Source organism: Tarenaya hassleriana, unplaced genomic scaffold, assembly GCF_000463585.1.
Source record: "Tarenaya hassleriana unplaced genomic scaffold, ASM46358v1 Cleome1, whole genome shotgun sequence".
NCBI lineage: Eukaryota > Viridiplantae > Streptophyta > Magnoliopsida > Brassicales > Cleomaceae > Tarenaya > Tarenaya hassleriana.
Genome location: NW_010960187.1, coordinates 6,622,047 through 6,642,466, shown reverse-complemented (window position 1 = coordinate 6,642,466; position 20,420 = coordinate 6,622,047). Strand labels below are relative to the sequence as shown.

Here is a 20,420-nt window from a genome sequence, read left to right as displayed (position 1 = left end):
CCTTGGTCCGCGATGTCGTCCTGATGTCGTCCTCGTCCGGCCCATTGGACTGTGAGACGTTACGGTGTCCGGTGTCCGATCTGAAGGGTTGTAGGGCAGGTTCTCCAGTATCAAAAAAAATATATGGAGATATGAAATTAAAAAAAAAAAAAAGCAAAACAAGGTGAACCAAACACATAGATACAATCCAAAGGAAGTAGTTTAGTAAGGAATCAAATCAAGCATCCATCATGTTTCATGAGAGAAAAGAGCATTGTCTCAATATGGTACATCCTCTCATCCTCTCCCTCTTGTGGGTGGACTTACACTTTTTTTTATCTTTATATATATATATATATATATGAATAAAAAAATGGATAAAAGAAAGCAAAGGTAGCAGTCTTAGAAAGAGGGTTTGGTTTGGTCTACAGACGACATAGTTGGTGGGTGACAAATGTGGTCGGTTCTGTTTGGTTGAGATTTTTTTTTCCTTATCGTTGAAACTCCGTTGACTTTCTATCTCACCCATCATTCTTTCTTCGGAAATTTCTATCCTCCTTTTGCCCTACCTTTCCCCCACTCCCATTTTTCCTTTTCAATCTTTTTTTACATCGTCCACTCATCACTCTTTTTCTCATGGTAATATATACATATAATATATATATATATATGTATATATATCACTAACGGTGATTCATTGATCGATAATAAGATAAATCAATACTCTTTGTAATTCTAAAAGTACACGTGAATTATGTTTGTGTTGTATAGTAAAAGATGAAAGGCTATTAAACAATTTCGTCTTTACTATCAACCAATGAATCATCTTTAGTTGGTAAATTCTAAATGATGTTTTTCGCCTTAATCTTCAGGCAAAGTGGCGTAGAGACCGGCGATCTTAAAGGGTCATCAACAGAGAGAGAGAGAGAGAGAGAGAGAGAGAGAGAGAGAGAGAGAGAGAGAGAGAGAGAGAGGGAGAGATCTCAATGTTGGCCACTACGAGTACAGCACAGTCCCCTTCATTATATATGCTTCCGTAAAGTTTTGCCTTTCCCTCTGTGTGTGTTCAGAGACTATGTAACAATGAAGCGCTCTCTCTCTCTCTCGATTCTAGAAGGAGTTTACGTCAGTTACTAGTGCGGTTTACTATCAAATTTGTCCCATATGGCAATGGAAAGTGTGAACCAATGTAAATTACGAATCCGGTTTTACTTTTAGTCACCATTATTTCTAACTGTTGCATCTGTTATATATATATATATATACACACATGGTATTGACTATAACCTTTCACTTTGGTCACGTATCTAATACTCGTAGATTAAAGAAATGGAGGTCGGTGGCTACAATGAATATGCAACTTTGTTGGGTTATTATTATTATTATTTTTTTTTTTTATTTTTTTTATTTTTTTTTTTTTTATAACATTGGGGAACCCCCGTGACTACCTACCCTTACAAACGGAGACGAACTGGCCACCACCTGCGCCTAACAGTCCCCATGGACCTCAGTCCGCCGGACCTGGCCACCAGGCGCGCCTAACGCTCGGGCCGTAGTTGGGCTTAGGCGCCTGCGGGTCAAACCCCAAGCCCACGACGCACGAGCCTGCGACACACGCGTGGGATGTAAATCAGCCCGTTATGACAGGCTGGCAGACGAGCAGGTCAGATGGAAGAAGGAGCGGCAGGAGGATTCGATCCCCCCACCTCAAGGAGTTGCCCCCCTGCCTTCTGCCACCTCAAGGAGTTGCCCCCCTGCCTTATATTATTATTGTTGTTATTATAAAAATGAAAAAGAAGAATGGAAGAATTCTGAGAAGCCGTGAGAATATGTAAAGGAACAAGGTGGGACTTCTGTTGTGTATACATATATACATATCTCTCTCTCTATATATATATATGTATATTGGTGGTATATAGTAAAGCAAGATATTGGTGAACTTTGGGTATATATATATATATTATATATTGTTTTCTTGGAATTCATTCTTGTTGACTATGTGTGTGTTTTGTTGCATAAGTTTATGTGCAGGTACCTATCTATTTTTTCTGCATTTATTAGTGTAATTCATTGAATGGTTTAGTGGGCACAGTTCTTTTATATAATGCTCCAATTCTACAGTCTAAGAATATATGTCACTCCTGCTTTACTTAAGCAAGCGATTAATTAACAAAAAGTCCAATAATTTAAGTACATAATGATATTGAATTAACTATAAAAAATATCATAATCAATGGTTATCGAGTTATATATGAAAAAAAAAGTGATTAAATTGGGTGGAAAGCTCTTTGGAGAGGGTGGGGGAGGAGGTTTTATGATGATTAGACCTCTCTGCTTAGTTGCCTGACCTCTTGTCATTATCCTATACACAAACCCATCCACATTCGATTTAAGTCCCTTGTTTGGAATCATGTGTGACACAGATCCTGTGCGGAGCTAACTATTGCCCGTTACCAAACACATCCGACTTTGACTTTCAGACCAATGATCATCAAACATCTTCCATGTCCACCTGCATTGTGTGTGGTCGGTCCACTGTGGATATACATTTTCCATTTGGTCCAACTGTGGTCCATGGACCATCCAATTCGAAATACAACTATCAAGAAATATTCTTGTGCTCCAACTCCATATCTACAGGTACAAGAAAGGGAAAGGGTAGATTTTTTTTTTTGAAAGGAACTTTTTTTTTGTTGGTATGATGATGATGATGATGATGATGATGATGATGATGATGATGATAGGGTTTTACATATTGGAGAGTGGGGCCTTCCCACTGAAACAACGGATAGCTTAGTCAACTAGATGAGGAGAAAAATAGCAAGACATTATAAATACCATCTTTCCCCACAACCTTAAGCTTTGTCCCAGTTCCATCAAAACATACTCAAAGCCAAAACTTTTGCTGCTCTTTGCTTCTTTAAACCACACAGAGAGGAAAAACAAAACCCACCAAAAAAGGTAGCAAACGATGGACATTCACGGTTTATCCAGCGATGCTAAACAAGGACTTTACACGTCGGAATCCGATGATCTCTGCGTTGATTTCAGAGGCAGACCCTGCATACCTCGTAAACATGGCGGAGCTCGAGCCGCTCTCTTCGTTCTCGGTCTCTCTCTCTCTCTCTCTCTGTTCATTCATAGTTACAATAGCGGGTTTCAGTTCATTTTCAATGTGTTTGACAGCTTCTACTCTCTTTGGAGATGGGTTTTAGCCCTTGATCTAACCATGAAAAATTGGAGAAAACACCATTATGTGATTGCACAATATCGGGGTTTTTTTTTCTTACACGGCTTCTTATTCAGCGGGGAATGATAGATGTCGGATCCAGACAATATTCGTGGTTTCAGACGAAGTTTACGCTTATTTTTATTCGATATTTGATTTCTTGTTCTGTATTGATCAGGGCTCCAAGCCTTTGAAATGATGGCGATTGCTGCGGTTGGAAACAACCTGATCACTTATGTGTTCAATGAGATGCATTTTCCACTGTCGAAATCTGCAAATATCGTCACGAACTTCATAGGAACTGTCTTCCTTCTCTCCCTCCTTGGCGGCTTTCTCTCTGATTCTTACCTCGGTAGCTTCCGTACAGTTCTTGTCTTCGGCTCTGTCGAAATATCCGTACGTTCTCTCTCTCTCTCTCTCTCTCTCTCAACCTTTCTTGATCTTTCTTCATTCACAAAATATACGGAAAAAAAACCTTCTTTACCGTGTTTCTCAAGTTTCTTCTTGGTCTCACGTCCAATGCAAAAGAAATCTGCAAATATCGTCACGAACTTCATAGGAACTGTCTTCCTTCTCTCCCTCCTTGGCGGCTTTCTCTCTGATTCTTACCTCGGTAGCTTCCGTACAGTTCTTGTCTTCGGCTCTGTCGAAATATCCGTACGTTCTCTCTCTCTCTCTCTCTCTCTCTCTCAACCTTTCTTGATCTTTCTTCATTCACAAAATATACGGAAAAAAAACCTTCTTTACCGTGTTTCTCAAGTTTCTTCTTGGTCTCACGTCCAAAAAAAAAAAAAAAAAAAAAAAAAAAAAACAGGGTTTCATATTGTTGTCGGTCCAAGCTCATCTTCCTCAGCTTAGGCCACGTGACTGCGACATGAAGAGCACGAGACACTGCCCAGAAGCAAAGGGCTACGAGGCCGTGATTCTTTACACTGCACTGTACTTGATTGCCTTAGGAAGCGGATGTCTGAAACCGAATATCATATCTCATGGAGCCAACCAGTTCTTGAAAGAAGACTCGAGGAAGCTCTCAAGCTTCTTCAATGGCGCTTACTTTGCTTTTTGCATGGGCGAGCTCCTCGCTCTTACCCTCCTCGTTTGGGTTCAAACCCATTCGGGCATGGACGTCGGTTTCGGTGTCTCTGCTGCTGTAATGGCTGCTGGTATGATCTGTCTGGTCTCTGGTACTCCTTTCTATAGGAACAAACCTCCAAACGGTAGTATCTTCACTCCGATCTCTCAGGTACTCTGCTCGTCGGATTCAGATTATTCTTCTTGTCTTTTTTCCTCCATTGTTGTTATATGTTTTCTTTCCCAATGTCTCATTCGTTTTCTGTAATCATCTGTCAGGTTTTCGTAGCTGCAGTCACGAAAAGGAAGCAGAGTTTCCCTTCGAACATGGAAACGCTTCACCAGTCTTCAAGCGATCGTGTCAGACCTCTTCTTCACACTGACAAGTTCAGGTTTGAGACAATACTTAAAGTTTCTTACAGTTTCCAGTTCGTTTTGAAGTTTTTAAGATTAGTTCCAGACAAGAAGTTACACCCACCGAGTGGCTTTAACGTTCATTTCTGCAATGTTCTTGCAGGTTTCTTGACAAAGCCTGCATCAAAATGCAAGACAAAGGGAGCGAAAGCCAGTGGAGACTCTGCACCGTCGAACAAGTGGAGCAAGTCAAGATTCTCTTGTCAGTTGTGCCGATTTTCGCATGTACCATCGTCTTCAACACAATCTTGGCTCAGCTCCAAACCTTCTCGGTCCAACAAGGAAGCATCATGAACACACATATCACTAAACGCTTTGAAATCCCTCCGGCTTCGCTTCAGTCAATCCCTTACATCATCCTCATATTCGTCGTCCCTCTCTACGAGACATTCTTCGTCCCCATAGCCCGGAAACTCACGGGAAAAGACTCGGGTATCTCTCCTCTCCAGAGAATAGGCGCAGGGCTGTTCCTGGCAACTTTCTCTATGGTGGCTGCTGCATTAATCGAAGCAAAGAGACGGAAATCGTCTTTTCATCATGGCGAGACACTCTCGATCTTCTGGATCGCTCCACAGTTTCTGATATTCGGATTGTCAGAGATGTTCACCGCTGTTGGATTGGTGGAGTTCTTCTACAAACAGTCTTCTCAGAGAATGCAGTCTTTTCTCACGGCCATGACGTATTGTTCGTACTCATTCGGGTTCTATCTGAGCTCCATCCTCGTCTCGTTGGTGAACCACGTTACTTCTAAAGGCTCTGGAGGAGGATGGCTCAGCGATAACGACCTTAACAAAGACAGATTGGATCTTTTCTACTGGCTTTTAGCTGCGTTGAGCTTTTTCAATTTCTTCCATTATCTTTTCTGGTCAAGGTGGTATTCTTGCGATAAATCTGCTTCGCCCGCAATTTGTAACGCAGAGATTCACGCATCCGAGGACTTAGAGGGCCGAAACAACGAAAAAGTCGGGAACTTTATGAGGGTATGAGATCACTGTGTTCTTAGGAGGAGGAGAGAAGTTTAGTTCTACTGATCTTTTTATGTAGTTTGATCTGTTTCATTAGAGATTGTTCTAAATTTAGCTGCAAGGTTTCAATGCTTTAATCATAAAAGTTTATTAGTTGCGGTGCAGTGTTCTTTCTTTTCTTTTCATTTTTTCGAAAGAACCAGCAAGAAATGTCTTTGATCATTGCATAAAACTGGTTGGTTTCTTAGATGTGACTGATAAAGTTCACAAGCTATACCTGCTGAGCATTTATCGCCGGCTGCGTTTAGCGATTGGGGAGAGCGGGTGTAAACGCAATCCCTACAGGGGCAAACGCAAACGCAAACGCGGGACTTTGTGATAAGCAGGCAGGGGCAGTGGCACATACCCACCATTTGAAGTGAGTGATGGCTGGAATATGCCTCATCCTTTGGATGAGTGAAAATCTTCTGGAAGTGCTTACAGATTTGATAAAGATACCAATGATCAATTGGATAATGTGTTTTAGTACTGTGATTGTCCCCAAGTGGTTGTGAACTTGGGAAAACAGACAGGGTCCACAACCTCTTCCAACATCAATGCCCAAAATCATGTCTTCACCACCAAAGACTGTGACCAAAATCTCCCTCAATCTCACTTGTTGCTTCAGATTCTTATTGAGTGGTGTTAGAAGAAATGGACAAAATCTTATGAAAATCTGATCATGAAACACCCAATTTCTAAAAGTTTTAGAAAAAAGAAACAAAACAAAACCCACATGGAAAAATTATTGCTGTTTACTGAAATATCTTTTACATGATCTTGAATTACTAATTATAAGAGTGTGAAAGACTACTAGCTGTAAGAACTAAGATGAGCAAAAGAATCAGAAAACAAAAGCCAAAATCTGAGTTTACTGAAAGGCATGCTCTGAAACTATAAAAGAAAGAGATGAAGAACACATACATAGCATATGCTGAGACTCCATATATGGACACTGCACACACAAAGTCTCTTAATACAAATTCGAGGCAGAAACATGATTTTGAACATCAGACAGAGAGATTCTGTTAAGGTTCAGAATCTGAAACTCAACTTTCCAGCACCAATCGAGCCTTTATTCCTCACCGAAAACCTGAATACAACTTTGGATGATCTTGTTTTATGAGAGGATCCCAACTCTCATTCCCCAAACAAACCCTAACCCTTTCTCCAATTTCTGCGTAAATCCTTTTCCCCCAATCTAATCTGTATTTATAACTACTCATAGCCAAGACTACTAACTAACTAATAGTAACAACCCAAACAACCCATACTAACTATAGTCCAGATTCAATGAATCTACCTAACCCATACATCTATCAATACCGCCCGCCTCAGTTTCAGCTTGTCCTCAAGCTGATGATCTGGAATTCGTTCGTTCAAATCTTCATCGACTGCTAACTTTCCGAGCGTAGTATAATGGCTGTCCAAAATCTGCTTAAGCTCCACTAACCATTCCAAGTCTGCCAAAAGTTGTTTTTGATTCGGAGCTGGCTGGAACTCGTTTCCAATGGCCTGCTTCCGTAATTTCTGATATGTCTTGCTTGCCCAACGGATATGCGTGTCTTCCTCCTCCATTCTATACGAGTACCACAACGATCATATAGTAAGAGTCTAAAAATTTCCCAATCTCGATACATCCCAATTTTTTTCTGGCCATCGAACAACATCAGAGCTTCCCCACCCAAATCTGTAGATTCTAGGTAAAACATCTCCTTGTCACTACAACCACCAAATCCAAAGTACCTTTCAGTTTTGACATCCCATTCCAAAATGAAGCTGTCATCGAACACCGGAATTGTCGTCTTCTTCATGTGCGAATCAGTCTTCCCGATGAATCGGTCTGAAAGAGCTTTGTTATGTATTCTCCCATCACATGAATCTGGCAGCTGTTGGATCCTTTGGGACTTTGTTTCGATCGGTCGGCAAGTCCTCGATCGGCATGTTCTGGTCGTGATTAGCCTGTACGCGGTCGACGAACGCGATCGGCATCACCTTGAGGTGGGAACTGCCTTTTCCGATGAATCGCTCCTGTTGCTGCGCATCGCCTTCCTCTTTCGGCTGCGGATTCACCTCTCGAACCTCCGGAAGGTTCTTCGGTGCTTGATCGCAATCGATCTGCGGATCTGGATCACGATTTGTCTGCTTCTTGTCGGCTACCGTTGCTGGTGCCGGATTCGACCAGGTTGTCGAATTCCAACGATCGCAATCGGCCTCCATCCACCGACACAGCTTCGACAACATTTCCTCTACTCTGTCCCACTGCGCCATTCGTTGCTCATGGGTTTCTGCCATTTCCGATTGAAGACGGGCTCTGATACCAATCTGTTAAGGTTCAGAATCTGAAACTCAACTTTCCAGCACCAATCGAGCCTTTATTCCTCACCGAAAACCTGAATACAACTTTGGATGATCTTGTTTTATGAGAGGATCCCAACTCTCATTCCCCAAACAAACCCTAACCCTTTCTCCAATTTCTGCGTAAATCCTTTTCCCCCAATCTAATCTGTATTTATAACTACTCATAGCCAAGACTACTAACTAACTAATAGTAACAACCCAAACAACCCATACTAACTATAGTCCAGATTCAATGAATCTACCTAACCCATACATCTATCAGATTCACAGACAACACACACATTCACAGTACGCGTACGTAGGTAGGCGCGTAAATGTAGCAGAATCAAACAGGAAAACAAAACTGAAAAGAGTTTGGAGAGGTTTTTCTTGTTTATAAGCTGACAGTTGGTTGAAGCATGCACATTGCATGACTTAACTTCTAACTTCTAACATTGATAGATAGAGAGAAACAAGCAAGCGAGCATCAATGCCGTTGCCATTCTGCAACTACTCTCCTATTTATTCGTTTATATATATATACTTACACAAGAATGTCTACAACATTGTCCTAAGCATATAGTGCTCTCTCTTCCTAACCTGTTTTGCAGCAAGGCAGCTCCCCCTGTGCCTCACATGTGCTTGTAAGAGGTATGCCCTAAAACTTTCTATACGATTCTCAAGCCTTAATCTTATGATTTCGGGTTTGTCCCTATACCGAAAAGTCATTTGGTCGATATGGATGCAAAAGGGTCAAGAAATCTAATCGAAAGAAACGTTTTTGAAGTGAATCTTACCTCAACTCTTCGATAGATATATAACTAAATAGCTTTGGTCCATAACGCTGTCGCCTCTGTCAAGTTCCCTGCACGTAACATTTCAGATCATATCAAAGTTGGAATTTTGTTTTTAATTATCCGATGGTCTGCAGATAAAAGAGTAAAAGAGGCCAAGCAGAGATGAGGGGGAAAGCTGCTTCAGGCAAAGCAGTGTTTTTGCTATGCATCGCCAGCTTTCTTGCAGGCACTCTCTTCATGAGCAGGACATTGAGTTGGCCTTACCAGCCTGAAGAAGATCATCCCAACATCGCAAAGATTGTGTCCAAAAGTCTTGAGAAGCCACGAGACTGCGATGAACACAAACGGGTAAGCAGCACGGCATATATCTAAACAACATATATACATACAAGCAGATACATACATGCATATACTGATCCTGTATGTTACTTTTGTGATCAGAAACTGATAGAAGGGAGATCCAGAGACATAATGGGGGAAGTAACAGAAACCCACCAGGCAGTGAAGTATATAGAACCCTTTACACACACTCATATATATGTATATTCATGATGGTAAAGAGGAGTACCCATTAAGTGTTTAAACTGTTGCAAGCTATAGATCACTGGAGAGGACGATATCGAAGCTGGAGATGGAGTTAGCGGAAGCGAGAACAATCGAGAGAAGCAGCGAGCTGTGGGGAGAAGAGAGGGCGGGCAGAAACCACAGCCTTAAGAGGGCATTCGTGGTCATTGGCATCAACACGGCCTTCAGCAGCAGGAAGAGACGCGACTCTGTCCGCCAGACTTGGATGCCCACCGGCGATAAGCTCAAGAAACTCGAGACCGAGAAAGGCATTGTCATTAGGTAATCTTTCTTTTCTTTTTTCCCCTTCAAAGATTTCAACTTGGGCAAAAAGGCACAACCTTTATTTGACATATCCGAGATTTTTGGGTTACTTACTTTGGAATTTCAATATCATGGGCTTCATGGGATATTATCCAACTTCGATCCAATTTGATCGTATACCCGAATTTTAGATACTCGAGATAATTTTAAGATATCCGTATATTCACATTTTAAATCTAATTTCAAAATTTTTAATACATACATGATATATATATATATATATATATAAGAGGGCTTTTGAATATACCTTTGTGGTCTGCCACAATGTAGACGTGTTTGAACAATGCCATTACCTAATCTTTACATGTAAACAAAATATATATATATATATCATGTATAACGGATTAACTCGAGCTGGGTATTCAAAATTTTCGAAACACACGAATCCTAATTCGAAATTTGAAAAGATTTCAGTAAATTCACTTGTAATATCTCTAAAATTTAGGGGAAATAGACATTACAATCATTTGGGTACCTACGGCTAATACTCCATCACAAACGCAAATCTCCGAACCCAAATCTGATTTCTTGATTTTCACCAGGCTTTAACCCGAATTTCGAGGGGTTTTTTTTGTGTTCAACTCTAACCCGCAGTCAATTTTCGGGTTATCATCACGTTTTAAGCCGATCTCATATAATATACTGTTTCGAATACCCGAATTTCGAATCTTTTTTACCAGTCATATAGCATGCAAAAGGAAAAGTAAAAAACCTGGTTCAAAATCAAACAGGTTCGTGATAGGACACAGCGCAACGCCGGGAGGAGTGTTGGATAAGGCGATAGACGAGGAAAACGCAGAGCACGGGGACTTCCTGAGGCTGAAACACGTGGAGGGCTACCATCAGCTCTCCTCTAAGACACGTCTCTACTTCTCTGTCGTCTCTGCCATATGGGATGCCGAGTTCTACGTCAAGGTGGACGACGATGTCCACGTCAATCTCGGCATGCTGGCCACGACACTCGCCAGATACCAGTCGAAGCCTAGGATGTACATCGGATGCATGAAATCTGGCCCTGTCCTCTCCCAGAAGTAAGTAGGGTTTGTGTCGTTTCTTCTTTTTTCCGCCATGAAAGCTAGCTTCATGACACCTTTAAATAACGTCGAGTGTGGGGTGAAGGGGAGTGAAGTATCACGAGCCAGAGTATTGGAAGTTTGGAGAAGAAGGGAATAAGTACTTCAGGCACGCCACTGGTCAGATTTATGCAATCTCCAAGGACCTCGCTGCATATATTTCCACCAACCAGTAAGTATAGTTTTGTTATATATATGGATAGTATATTAGTATCATATAGTATTTGTGAATATTGCATGGGAAGTGAAAGTGACACTGCCAGAGACAAAAAAAAAAAAAAACAACGTACAAAAACGAGTGAAACCCAAGTTTCACAGCACGATTCATGATTCATTAGCATAAATATTGAGTATATATATTGCATGAGAATCGAAAGCGACAAACCGTGTGAAACCCAAGTTTCAAAACGCGATTAACGACTCATTAGCATACAAGAACAAGAGATCGAAATGGACAAAAATGCCAATGATGAGAGGGAAGATATCGAAACGATACCATGTGTGAGACCCGAGGTCGATACAACCTTTCAGTGTATATTGTTTCATGGCGGGCCCCCCTGATGCTGAAACAATGCAGAGGGATACTGCATAGGTATGCGAACGAGGACGTGTCGTTGGGGGCGTGGTTGATAGGGTTGGAGGTGGAGCATGTGGACGAGAGGTCGATGTGCTGTGGGACTCCGCCTGATTGCCAGTGGAAGGCTCAGGCCGGGAACTTGTGTGCAGCCTCCTTCGACTGGTCGTGCAGTGGAATCTGCAAGTCCGTCGACAGACTCCCTCTGGTTCATCGCGCCTGTGCTGAAGGAGAAGCTCCTCTCTCTAACTTCCGCTTCTTCTTCTGATCATGATGACACCTCACTCTTCCTTTGTCCTCCTTTTTTTGTTTCTGGATGAAATAAGGGGAATATCAGAAAAATGTTACCACAAGACACTCTGAGTTTTGGTTTTGGCCTTTTGGTCCTTTTTTTGTAATGGTCGGTAACAGAAGCATATATAGCTTGCCTGATGTGGTGTGATATTTTGTTGACCACCATGTTTACATGTTCCTAGGGGTCTGGTGTATTTGTTACAATCTTACAAAACATGTCATTCCAAATCATTAATCTCTTATTAAACAAACCAACCAACCAACCAATAACCGATTTATTATGTCCTAATCGATCTAAAATATACATAGGTTTTGGGAGGTTGGAACTGTGAAAAATAATAATGAGGAATCAAGGAATATTAATGAATATGAAAAAAAAAATGGTGGAGAAAAAGAACCCTACCCGCCTCAGAATACGGGAAGAGTGGGACCCACAAAACTCCAGCGCCAGTAAAAGAAAAATAAAGCATCGCTCCTCCAGAAGCGGTCAAGCTTTTGGTCAATTTCCCAAAACGAAAAAAAAAAAACCCTAGTACCACTTTTGAGAGGGAAAAATCTCTCCGCCAAAACTGCATCTTAACCCCTTTCTTCTTCTTCCTCTTCCTCTCTCTCTCTATCTTTCTGGATTCTTCTCGTCTGGTTCTAATAAAAGTTTGGAAAAAGCTGTTATGGTTGTGGCGGTGATCGACGGCGGTCGCGCGACGAAGAGGGCGAGGCGAAGCAACCGAATCTCCGCCGATCTACACGATTTCTTCACTTTCCCGGCGTCGGATGAGGCCGGAGGAGGGCCGCCGTTCCGGGATGGAGTGAGATCTTTCCTCTCGAGCCACGCGCGGGTCGCTCTTCTCGAGCCTGATGACGTGGCAGATCCTGCTCAGGGCCGGAGATTCCGTGGACGACGGTTCAGATCTCTCCTCAAGGCTCGTCTCTCTGGACGTTGTGGAGGAGGACGTCACCAGATCCTCCAGATCCGTTTACTGTGACCACTGCCGAGTCGTCGGTGAGTCAGCTCACTCTTTAACTCACACACTAACACGACAATAAAGAAAAAAAAAAACACCGTTCCTATTTTTTTCCCCTACACAAAAATCTGAAAAAGCTTTTAGCTTGAACCCAAAAAACTCATGCAGATTAGCGTCTGAAGATTTTACCTTACGTGTGTATGTGTTTTTTGTAGGCTGGAGTGGTCATCCAGTGTGTAGAAAGAGGTACCATTTCATCATAAGGTCAGGAGAAAGCTCCAAGAGCCAGAAGTGTTCGAGTTGCGGCAACACTCTGCAACTCTCGGACAGCGGAAGCAGCTGCAAGTGGTGCAGCTCCGCGTTGGACGTCGAGAACTGGGTCTACTCTCAGCTAGACGACCCAACCCACCTCCTCCATGGCGTTATCCACTCGAACGGTTACGCTCATCTCTTGTCACTCAACGGGCGAGAAGGTGGGTCTGGTTTCTTGCCTGGTCATGCCATCATGGACTTCTGGGACAGGCTTTGTTCTGCCCTCGCGGTTAGGAAGGCAAGCGTGATGGACGTGTCGAGGAAGTATGGAATGGATTACCGACTCCTTCACGCTGTCACCAGGGGGTCCTCGTGGTATGCAGAGTGGGGATACGAGTTCAAATCCGGGAGTTATGCCCTGACCCGAGATGCGTATAAGAAGGCGGTGGATACTCTATCAGGTATGCACGTGTCTCGGTTCTTGTTCCACGGGAGGAAGCCCAGAACTCGGCTCCATTCCACCATCGCTTTCTACCAGTCACTTTCGTGTTCGGAGTTTCTAACCCTTCGAGACCTCTTCTCCTTCCTGTTCCGACTGATTCATGAGACCCGTTCCAGAAAGTCAGGGGAACTTGCCGTTGCGCCTTCAGACGTGTTGTGTTCTTGGACAAGGAGTGATGTGGAAGATGTGCATAAAGCCATGATCAAGGTGTTGAAAGCTGCAGGAGGTCATGGAGGAAGCTGGGCGACCAGGCGGGCTCTCAAAGGATCCACTTGCAGAATGGCGTCTTTGGAGCTTCTCGATTACTGTCTCAAGCATTTGGGAGGTGTGTCCACGGATGATGGATCTCATATAGTCTGCTCCAGTTTCAATGCTGCTACTAATGATTTCGAGTTCAGGTATCTTGTCCAAAAGGGCCCTATATTCTTTAACAGCAAGTTGATTGCCTATTTTGTAAATCTTAACCAATGATCTTCCGTGTGTAATATGACTACAGGCTTGTGCCGGTATCCTCTATCCGCCTGTCTGATGACCCAGAGGAAAAGTATCCATCAGAGGAGCATGTGAAACGCGACATAAGATATTTATATGATTTTCTATTGCACCCACAAACCATGGCCAAGTTTAGGTCTCAAGTAACAAGAGACAAAATGATGGACGCAGCAACAAAAATACTAGATTGCAAGCATTTCATGAAAGATTACCTACCCAGCGGTGCTAATCCCTTTGCCATCAACCTCTGGTGTCATGTTGAGCTCTCAGATCAATCCAAAGAATGTCCTGCTCTGCCCCCAGAGCTTCTGGTTCTTCCCATGAATGCTACTGTATCTGACCTGAAAATCGAAGCTGCCAAGGCTTTTCAGGAAGTTTATGCAATGTTCAAGAGGTTTGAAGTCGAGGAACTCCTAGGATATGGCTCCTTGGAAGATTCAATTACCCTGAAATTTCTAGTTGGGACAAGTGGGATGGTCAGGATCAAAGGGAGATGCTCATCAAAACATGGGCTTCTTCGGTACCGCATGGAGAGAGGAGTGGAGAACTGGAAGGTTGATTGCATTTGCGGTACAAAGGATGACGATGGGGAGAGAATGTTGTCATGTGACGCGTGTGGTGTGTGGCATCACACCAGATGTGCTGGGATCGAGAACTCTGATGCATTGCCATCTAAGTTCCATTGTTTCAGATGCATCAAACTGTACAGGAAGAAACCAAAACGATCTGATGCTGAGCATGGATCTAGTGAAGTGCCTCAAGCCGGCTTTGTTTGTAGAGGTGAGTCGGCTGGGATGGGCAATGGATCTAATATGTCTGTAACACTTAGTGTAGGCTAACTATGTATTCCTGATCTAGCTATATGTATAGTTAAGAGTTTTTGGTTGGGTCTAAAACTTCAAGCATCTAAGCCTACATGACCTAGAGGCTTCATGAATGGGAGTTGCATGCCCCGTCCTAAGTTTCAATGTATTTTCTAATCATGCGATATTAAGAAGGTACAAATGTTTGCCGTACTAAGGGCATTTACCTTACCTCTTTCCTTAGCCAATGACTGAATTCGTGCCCGAGTCTCCCCGCGGAGTGCCCCACAGCTTAAAAAGAACCATCTTATCAGTTCACCTCTGCTAGTCAGTCAAATGTCAAACAAAATGTTCATGTAATGCATGAAGACACTACCAGAGAAACCAACCCAAACAGCTATAAATTTTTTTTTTCAAAATGAAAAAAAGGAAGTAATTAAGCTTTTGTGAGACAAAACAAACTATGATATGCAAATCACCTTTCATCAAGGGTGCCTGCGCATGTATTCTCACCAATGTGCTTCTAAGCTCATTGAACTGTTTAGTTGGACTAGCTTATCTGCATAAACTTGCAGCTTGCACGCTTTTGTCAAAATCTTTTCCCACAATGGAAAGTGATTGGGGGATTTGCCTACAATTTCAGACCAAAAGAATTAGTTTCACATAAGAAGTGTCCTTAATTCTGTAGCGAAAGGAAAGCCTGGTGAAGCCAAGATTAACTAAAGCGTGAAAGCAAATGATATTATTACATATACCCAGGAAAAAGTTCTTGAAATAAATATTGCTTATGCTGGATGGAGTGCACAAAACACACGGAGTGAATGCCAGAAAACTGGAAGAGGGGGCTATGGAAGAATTGATGTCAATCAATTCTCTGTGCAAGCTACAGGAAGAGAGAAAGTGAACAGGAAAGCAGTGACAATTAGGTCTAGTGTTAAACTGAAGCATCTAGGTGACCTTGATAGAAGATCTGAAAGTTTTGGTGACCAGTTTTGTCATCACATATTTCTCCAAACCCTAAATTCAGCAGTGAAATAGATGACTCGATCGAGATGGCATACATTGGAGAAAAACAAGACATTTATGTTAGCCATTCAAAAGACTAGGAATTACCTATCCTGGTCACTCGCATTGGCCCATAAAGGATGATCCACAAAAGCCATCGCCATGGCGACGACGAAGTATTGCACCTTCTTGCTTTGCTGCTACTCTCGGAATCCATCGTCTGGAAAGAAAACGACACCAGAAGGCTGGAATTCATCATATTGATTGAACTCATCAGGTGATGAGTAATCGGCCGAACATAAACAGCCGAAAACCTCCGACGATTTGCCGGAAGGAGTAGGGTTTAGAAGACCGTACAGAATCAAATAATATCAAACGAACCTTTCACTTCAGAGAAATTTTAAATCCCAATATCGAATCCGGTCCGGGTAATTGATTGGAATGATAATATCTAGGAAGACACAGAATCCTGAATCATACCTCTTGACGGATCGAACGTGATCGATGGGAGCAGCATGTTTCATTCTCCCCAAAAAATCATGGGATGCAACTGATTGATCTCGGCTCGCCTCCATATGGCCTAAAACCCTAACCGAAGCATCAAAATTCCCTCGACGGTAGAACAGAATTCACCTAAAACTCCAATTTGAGTAAAGAATCACTCTCACCTCCGGCGATCCTAACGCTCAACTCAACCAAGCGAGAAGAAGACGAAGAAGAATCCCATAAAGAGAACGCATCCAGAAACGTTCATCCAGACGCACAAGAGGAAATCAAGAAATCTTTGAACGGAGTTGAATGCACCGTTGAATGTTAGGCTTCACCCTCTTTTATTCCTGTTTTAGGCCCTTAGTAGGGCTGAAATTAATGGGCCCTTAATGGGCCGAAATGAAATAGTTTTTTTAGCCCAAATTTGCTCATTAATGGGTCAGAATCATAATGACTAATGAGGGTAGCCGGAAGGGGTGTAAAACGGGCCGGCCCGGCCCAGCCCAGCCCGACTTGTTCCGATCCGAGAAAATTTTAGTCCAGCCCAATCCAACCCGTTTTTTAACGAGCCAAAAATAGACCAACCCAACCCAGATCGCTTTAGCCCGCGAGCCAAACGAGTCGGCCCGCGGGCCAAATATATAATTTTAAAAATAAAATTTAAATACTAAAAAGTATTTTAAAATAATTTTAATATTTAAAAAATATTTAAAATATTTAAAATATAATAAAAATATTTAAAATTTTGAACAAAATAAATTAAATATGTAATAAAAATATAATTTGTATATAAAAATATTTTAAAATATATAAAAATAGTTAAAAAGAAAAAAAAAAATTGGCCCGCGAGGCCGGGCTGGTTCGCCACGAGCTCTGCCCGTGATGGGTCGGCTCGTTTGGCCCGTTTTTTTCTGGGCTCAATTATTATCAGCCCACTTCGGAGGAATATGGGGTGGCTCGCGAGCCAGTCCGCGCGCCCGAACCCATTTTATACCCCTAGTAGCCGGAGAAGCGTCTATGGTTTTGAATCTCCGAGGGAAAAGGGTTTAGGGTTCGAAGGACGCGGGGAGTCGCCGGAGGTTGCCGGAGGGGATGGAAGTTTCGATTGCAAGCGGCGACTGTGTTGTCAGTTGGTTCGAGATTCCTGTGCCATCTCCGTCTTTTTCTTCTTCAGCCACTGCTGTTTCAAATGGGGATAGTGATCGTGTTTTACTTCCTTTCTCCGAAGATTACGCATCCAGCTCCAATCTCTTTCGTCTGGAGAATCCACAAGACGAACCCTAATGTTCTCGAGCTTCATCTGCGCCTCATTTTCTTCTGAATATTCCAAAAGAAATGCTTTCTTTCCAAGTTTCTATTTATAGACAATGGATAGTAAAGTGTTGAACTTTTGTCTGTACTATTTGAGTTTTGAGAGCTAAGGGTAATAATTTGTGACTATACGCTGTTTCATCTCTTTAATTAGATAGGTTCGAAAGATTTAATAATCTTTATTTACAGGGTTTGATTTAATACAGTTTCTAGTCTTTACAGCTTCAATACACTCGTTCTATATCAATGTTTGGACCGACCAATCTTACATCTCTTCGTAATGCCTCAACAAGAACAAAGGAAACACATTCCGAATTTTATTCAAACCCAGTTTGCCAGTACATGAACTTCTAGAAGGGCTTGCATATGAACTTCACAACATCACATTCAAGCAATGTAAGTGCACAGGGTGAATAATAAAATAAACCCAGCTATATTTTTTTAGCAGTTTGTGAAGATGATACAAACCAAGTTCGGACATGATAACAGTTATGAAACTTGTAGACAAAACTAAAACAACACTTGTGGTATTATGATTCAGACGAGATCAAATAGAATAATAAGTTCACTGGTAGGCGCTGAAACATGTAAAACAGGATACAGAGACTAATATTATTCAAGACATGGCTTCCTTGCCTTACCTTGCGCAAAACCTATGTCGGATGACTCTTGAAAACGAGAGAGAAGAGAACCAGTGGTGTCGGATAATCTGCGCTGTTCAAAACGGAGGCTTGTCCCGTTTGGACATCGTCTCGAAAACTCCGTTCATCAGCCCTTGAACAGATTTCCCGACTCCGGCACCGATGTCCTGTGCAAAATACTTCGCCTGCCCATAAACGCAGGTTCCCAGTGAGGAGCTTTCCGACAGGAAAACATGGCTCCGAAGTTGTGGTCCAGCAAAACAAGTACAAGAAAGGTTACCTCTTGTATGGTCTTCTTCAGATCAAAAGCATCTTTCACTCTCTCCTCCAAGAACGCCCATGTATCTCGATGATCTGTTCCAAGATGAAATCAACTCAAAACCATTGAAGTTGTGAAATCTCTTCAAACCAATAAGATCACAACCTAGGAAACAGAATTCTGGAGAGGATACAACATATTCTAACTAAGTATACAGAAGCAAAACGATACTGTAAAGATCCCACGGGATATTCGCAGGCAAGGAAGTAGCAGACTCTAAGGTTTTGTGGTAGGAAAAGGGCAATCAATAAGCAAACCTGGGGAGTCATCAGTCAGCATGTAAATCTCGGTGGTCGAGTATATTCCTCCAAGAACAGTGCGCTTAACGTACCAGTCTATATCCGAGGCCTCGTCACCGACAGCATGCCAGATCTCATCGATCAGCATGGCCCGTTGCTTGAAACTTGTCGGGACGTTCAGAGGATGGGCTTGGATGCTTAGAGCTTGTGGCCATTTCGAGATGTAGGGAATCTGCATTTCAAGGCGGGTTCTGATCAGTTTAGAGATTCTCTCACTTGGGATCATGCTCTGCAAATCCAATCCAGAATCGATTCTATCGATGAGCAAACGCAGGCACTCATCCATGAAGAACTCAACGAGTGCTGCTTCTTTCCTTGGAAAAGACCCTACGATCGAAGGAGACACGCCGACATCCCTAGCACCAGCCATCATCGCCTCCTCCGTCCAACCCAACCTCGGAACATGTCGGAGCGACGCCGAGAGAACGCGACCCTGCTCCTCCTGGAACTCGACTCTCGGCTTCCTCCTCTCCTCGTGTCGGGGAGGGCCCTCCCCTGCCTCCGTCGACGAAGTCGTGGAAGAAGAAGGAGACGACGTCGTAGGCGCTTGATTAGGGTTCGCAGACTGACCCGTCAACGATTGCGTGTTCACCGAAGTGCAAAATCTAGGAGCCGAAGAGGAAGTGACGATGGTGGGTCGGTAATCGGATGATCGTAGACGCCAATTGGAGGCAGCTCCGGCGAGCAGACGCCTCACCGCCGTTCTGTACATCGTCGCCGGGGGGAGAGGGAGAGAGAGATCCACGTAACTCAGGACTCGTGTCGTGAATTGCAACAGATGCTCCTCAAATGTGAAATTCAGTTCCGAAGTTCTCGTCTCATCAAATGAACCGGGTCAGGTCCAGTCCCGGTCTTGGGTTACGAACCCTAAAAAAACGGTCCTCATGAATAATAGGCCCGTTTTGACTTATGGGCCGAGCCCATTAGTAGGCCCGTTACATGTCAGATCCTCGCAGAATGAGGTTCTGTTCTTCCCTCACACAGAGAACAGAGAAGGCAAGAACTTTTGGGTTGTAGAGCTGGCGAAATGTTTTTTTTTTTTCTGACAAAATGTGGTATTTCATTACTTAAATATATAACATAAACAATGAGTTTTTTATGTTATATATTCACAAAATGTTTATTCATTAAGGATCATGCACCTATTGGAAAAAAGCTACTGTACAGAGAACTACAACGAGAAAGGCTTTTCCGACATTGAAGTTGGAGCCACTAGCCAGCCATGATGATAGTCCCGTCCCATTGATGACAAAACCAAGCATGACTTGCAATGAAAGAAACCAGAAAATGAAATGCAGCAGCTTTTCGTCTACGACTCCTCTTTCGTCTCCAACGGCGACCAGAAGAATCAGCACACAATCGAAGCATCGGGCTGTTGATTATTCTGCTCAAGTAAAATTAAAGGAAGATGTGAATGAAGAGGACAAAACTGCTTGTTGTTTCTTTCTTTGACCTACTTACACCTTAGATGCTTAAGGAGATCACGATTTTGCATCAGGGTTTCATCTGTTCCCTTCATGCCTTTCCTTCTCCAGGTCGACTTCTGTGGAAGAGGGAGCAATTGGATTTGTCATTACAGTGATTAACATTACATCGATGTATATGCACATCAGATGTTCTCCATTTGCTTACACTTTTGCCTCTTTCCCCCCTTATGGTTCCCCCCCCCCCCCCCCCACGCC

At 42.8% G+C, this 20,420-nt stretch overlaps 5 protein-coding genes and 1 long non-coding RNA gene across 21 annotated transcripts in view; 3 read left to right on the top strand and 3 right to left on the bottom strand.

The window, feature by feature from the left end:
- The first annotated feature begins 2,860 nt into the window (after positions 1 to 2,860).
- Positions 2,861 to 5,787, top strand: LOC104815742 (protein NRT1/ PTR FAMILY 4.4). Of its 2 annotated transcripts, XM_010544287.2 has the most exons (6): positions 2,861 to 3,089; positions 3,387 to 3,479; positions 3,741 to 3,865; positions 4,023 to 4,451; positions 4,559 to 4,671; positions 4,797 to 5,787. In XM_010544287.2, exons 1-6 carry the CDS (start codon positions 2,951 to 2,953, stop codon positions 5,677 to 5,679), a joined length of 1,782 nt encoding a protein of 593 aa, XP_010542589.1. In that variant the 5' UTR covers positions 2,861 to 2,950; the 3' UTR covers positions 5,680 to 5,787. The 2 variants fall into 2 exon arrangements, with proteins under 2 accessions (XP_010542589.1, XP_010542597.1); XM_010544295.2 differs by lacking the exon at positions 3,741 to 3,865 and having other exon boundaries at positions 3,387 to 3,604.
- A 2,782-nt stretch (positions 5,788 to 8,569) lies between these two features.
- LOC104815697 (probable beta-1,3-galactosyltransferase 8) lies at positions 8,570 to 11,845 on the top strand. Of its 2 annotated transcripts, none has more exons than XM_010544226.2 (7): positions 8,570 to 8,688; positions 8,969 to 9,182; positions 9,276 to 9,340; positions 9,429 to 9,680; positions 10,454 to 10,753; positions 10,842 to 10,967; positions 11,373 to 11,845. In XM_010544226.2, exons 2-7 carry the CDS (start codon positions 8,997 to 8,999, stop codon positions 11,635 to 11,637), a joined length of 1,194 nt encoding a protein of 397 aa, XP_010542528.1. In that variant the 5' UTR covers positions 8,570 to 8,688; positions 8,969 to 8,996; the 3' UTR covers positions 11,638 to 11,845. The 2 variants fall into 2 exon arrangements, with proteins under 2 accessions (XP_010542528.1, XP_010542535.1); XM_010544233.2 differs by having other exon boundaries at positions 8,577 to 8,688; positions 9,435 to 9,680; positions 11,373 to 11,839.
- On the bottom strand, positions 11,636 to 16,477 carry LOC104815719. Of its 11 annotated transcripts, none has more exons than XR_772172.1 (6): positions 16,160 to 16,477; positions 15,788 to 15,899; positions 15,154 to 15,305; positions 14,907 to 14,995; positions 14,088 to 14,212; positions 13,545 to 13,904 (listed from the first exon to the last, which is right to left on the bottom strand). It is a non-coding gene; the product is annotated as an uncharacterized LOC104815719 (long non-coding RNA). The 11 variants fall into 11 exon arrangements; XR_772176.1 differs by having other exon boundaries at positions 14,907 to 14,965; XR_002024342.1 differs by having other exon boundaries at positions 13,814 to 13,904; positions 14,084 to 14,212; positions 14,907 to 14,965.
- LOC104815710 (PHD finger protein At1g33420) lies at positions 12,047 to 14,905 on the top strand. The gene is given in 4 exon segments (XM_010544245.1): positions 12,047 to 12,501; positions 12,503 to 12,663; positions 12,841 to 13,777; positions 13,876 to 14,905. Coding segments are annotated over 4 exon segments (2,103 nt in total). The 5' UTR covers positions 12,047 to 12,331; the 3' UTR covers positions 14,711 to 14,905.
- Positions 16,478 to 17,893: 1,416 nt separating the features above from the next.
- On the bottom strand, positions 17,894 to 19,535 carry LOC104815688 (ubiquinone biosynthesis protein COQ9, mitochondrial). Its single transcript, XM_010544205.1, has 3 exons — positions 18,697 to 19,535; positions 18,401 to 18,474; positions 17,894 to 18,305 (listed from the first exon to the last, which is right to left on the bottom strand). Exons 1-3 carry the CDS (start codon positions 19,448 to 19,450, stop codon positions 18,198 to 18,200), a joined length of 936 nt encoding a protein of 311 aa, XP_010542507.1. The 5' UTR covers positions 19,451 to 19,535; the 3' UTR covers positions 17,894 to 18,197.
- Positions 19,536 to 19,783: 248 nt separating this feature from the next.
- The window catches only part of LOC104815661 (B-box zinc finger protein 23), a 2,154-nt gene continuing 1,517 nt past the window's right edge, over positions 19,784 to 20,420 (bottom strand). For all 4 annotated transcript variants that reach the window (XM_010544156.2, XM_010544168.2, XM_010544177.2 and 1 more), the window contains 2 exons: positions 20,200 to 20,281; positions 19,784 to 20,122 (listed from right to left, as the gene is read on the bottom strand). In XM_010544156.2, the coding sequence (XP_010542458.2) occupies positions 20,241 to 20,281 (41 nt within the window). In that variant the 3' untranslated portion in view covers positions 19,784 to 20,122; positions 20,200 to 20,240. The remainder of the gene's footprint in view (positions 20,123 to 20,199; positions 20,282 to 20,420) is intronic.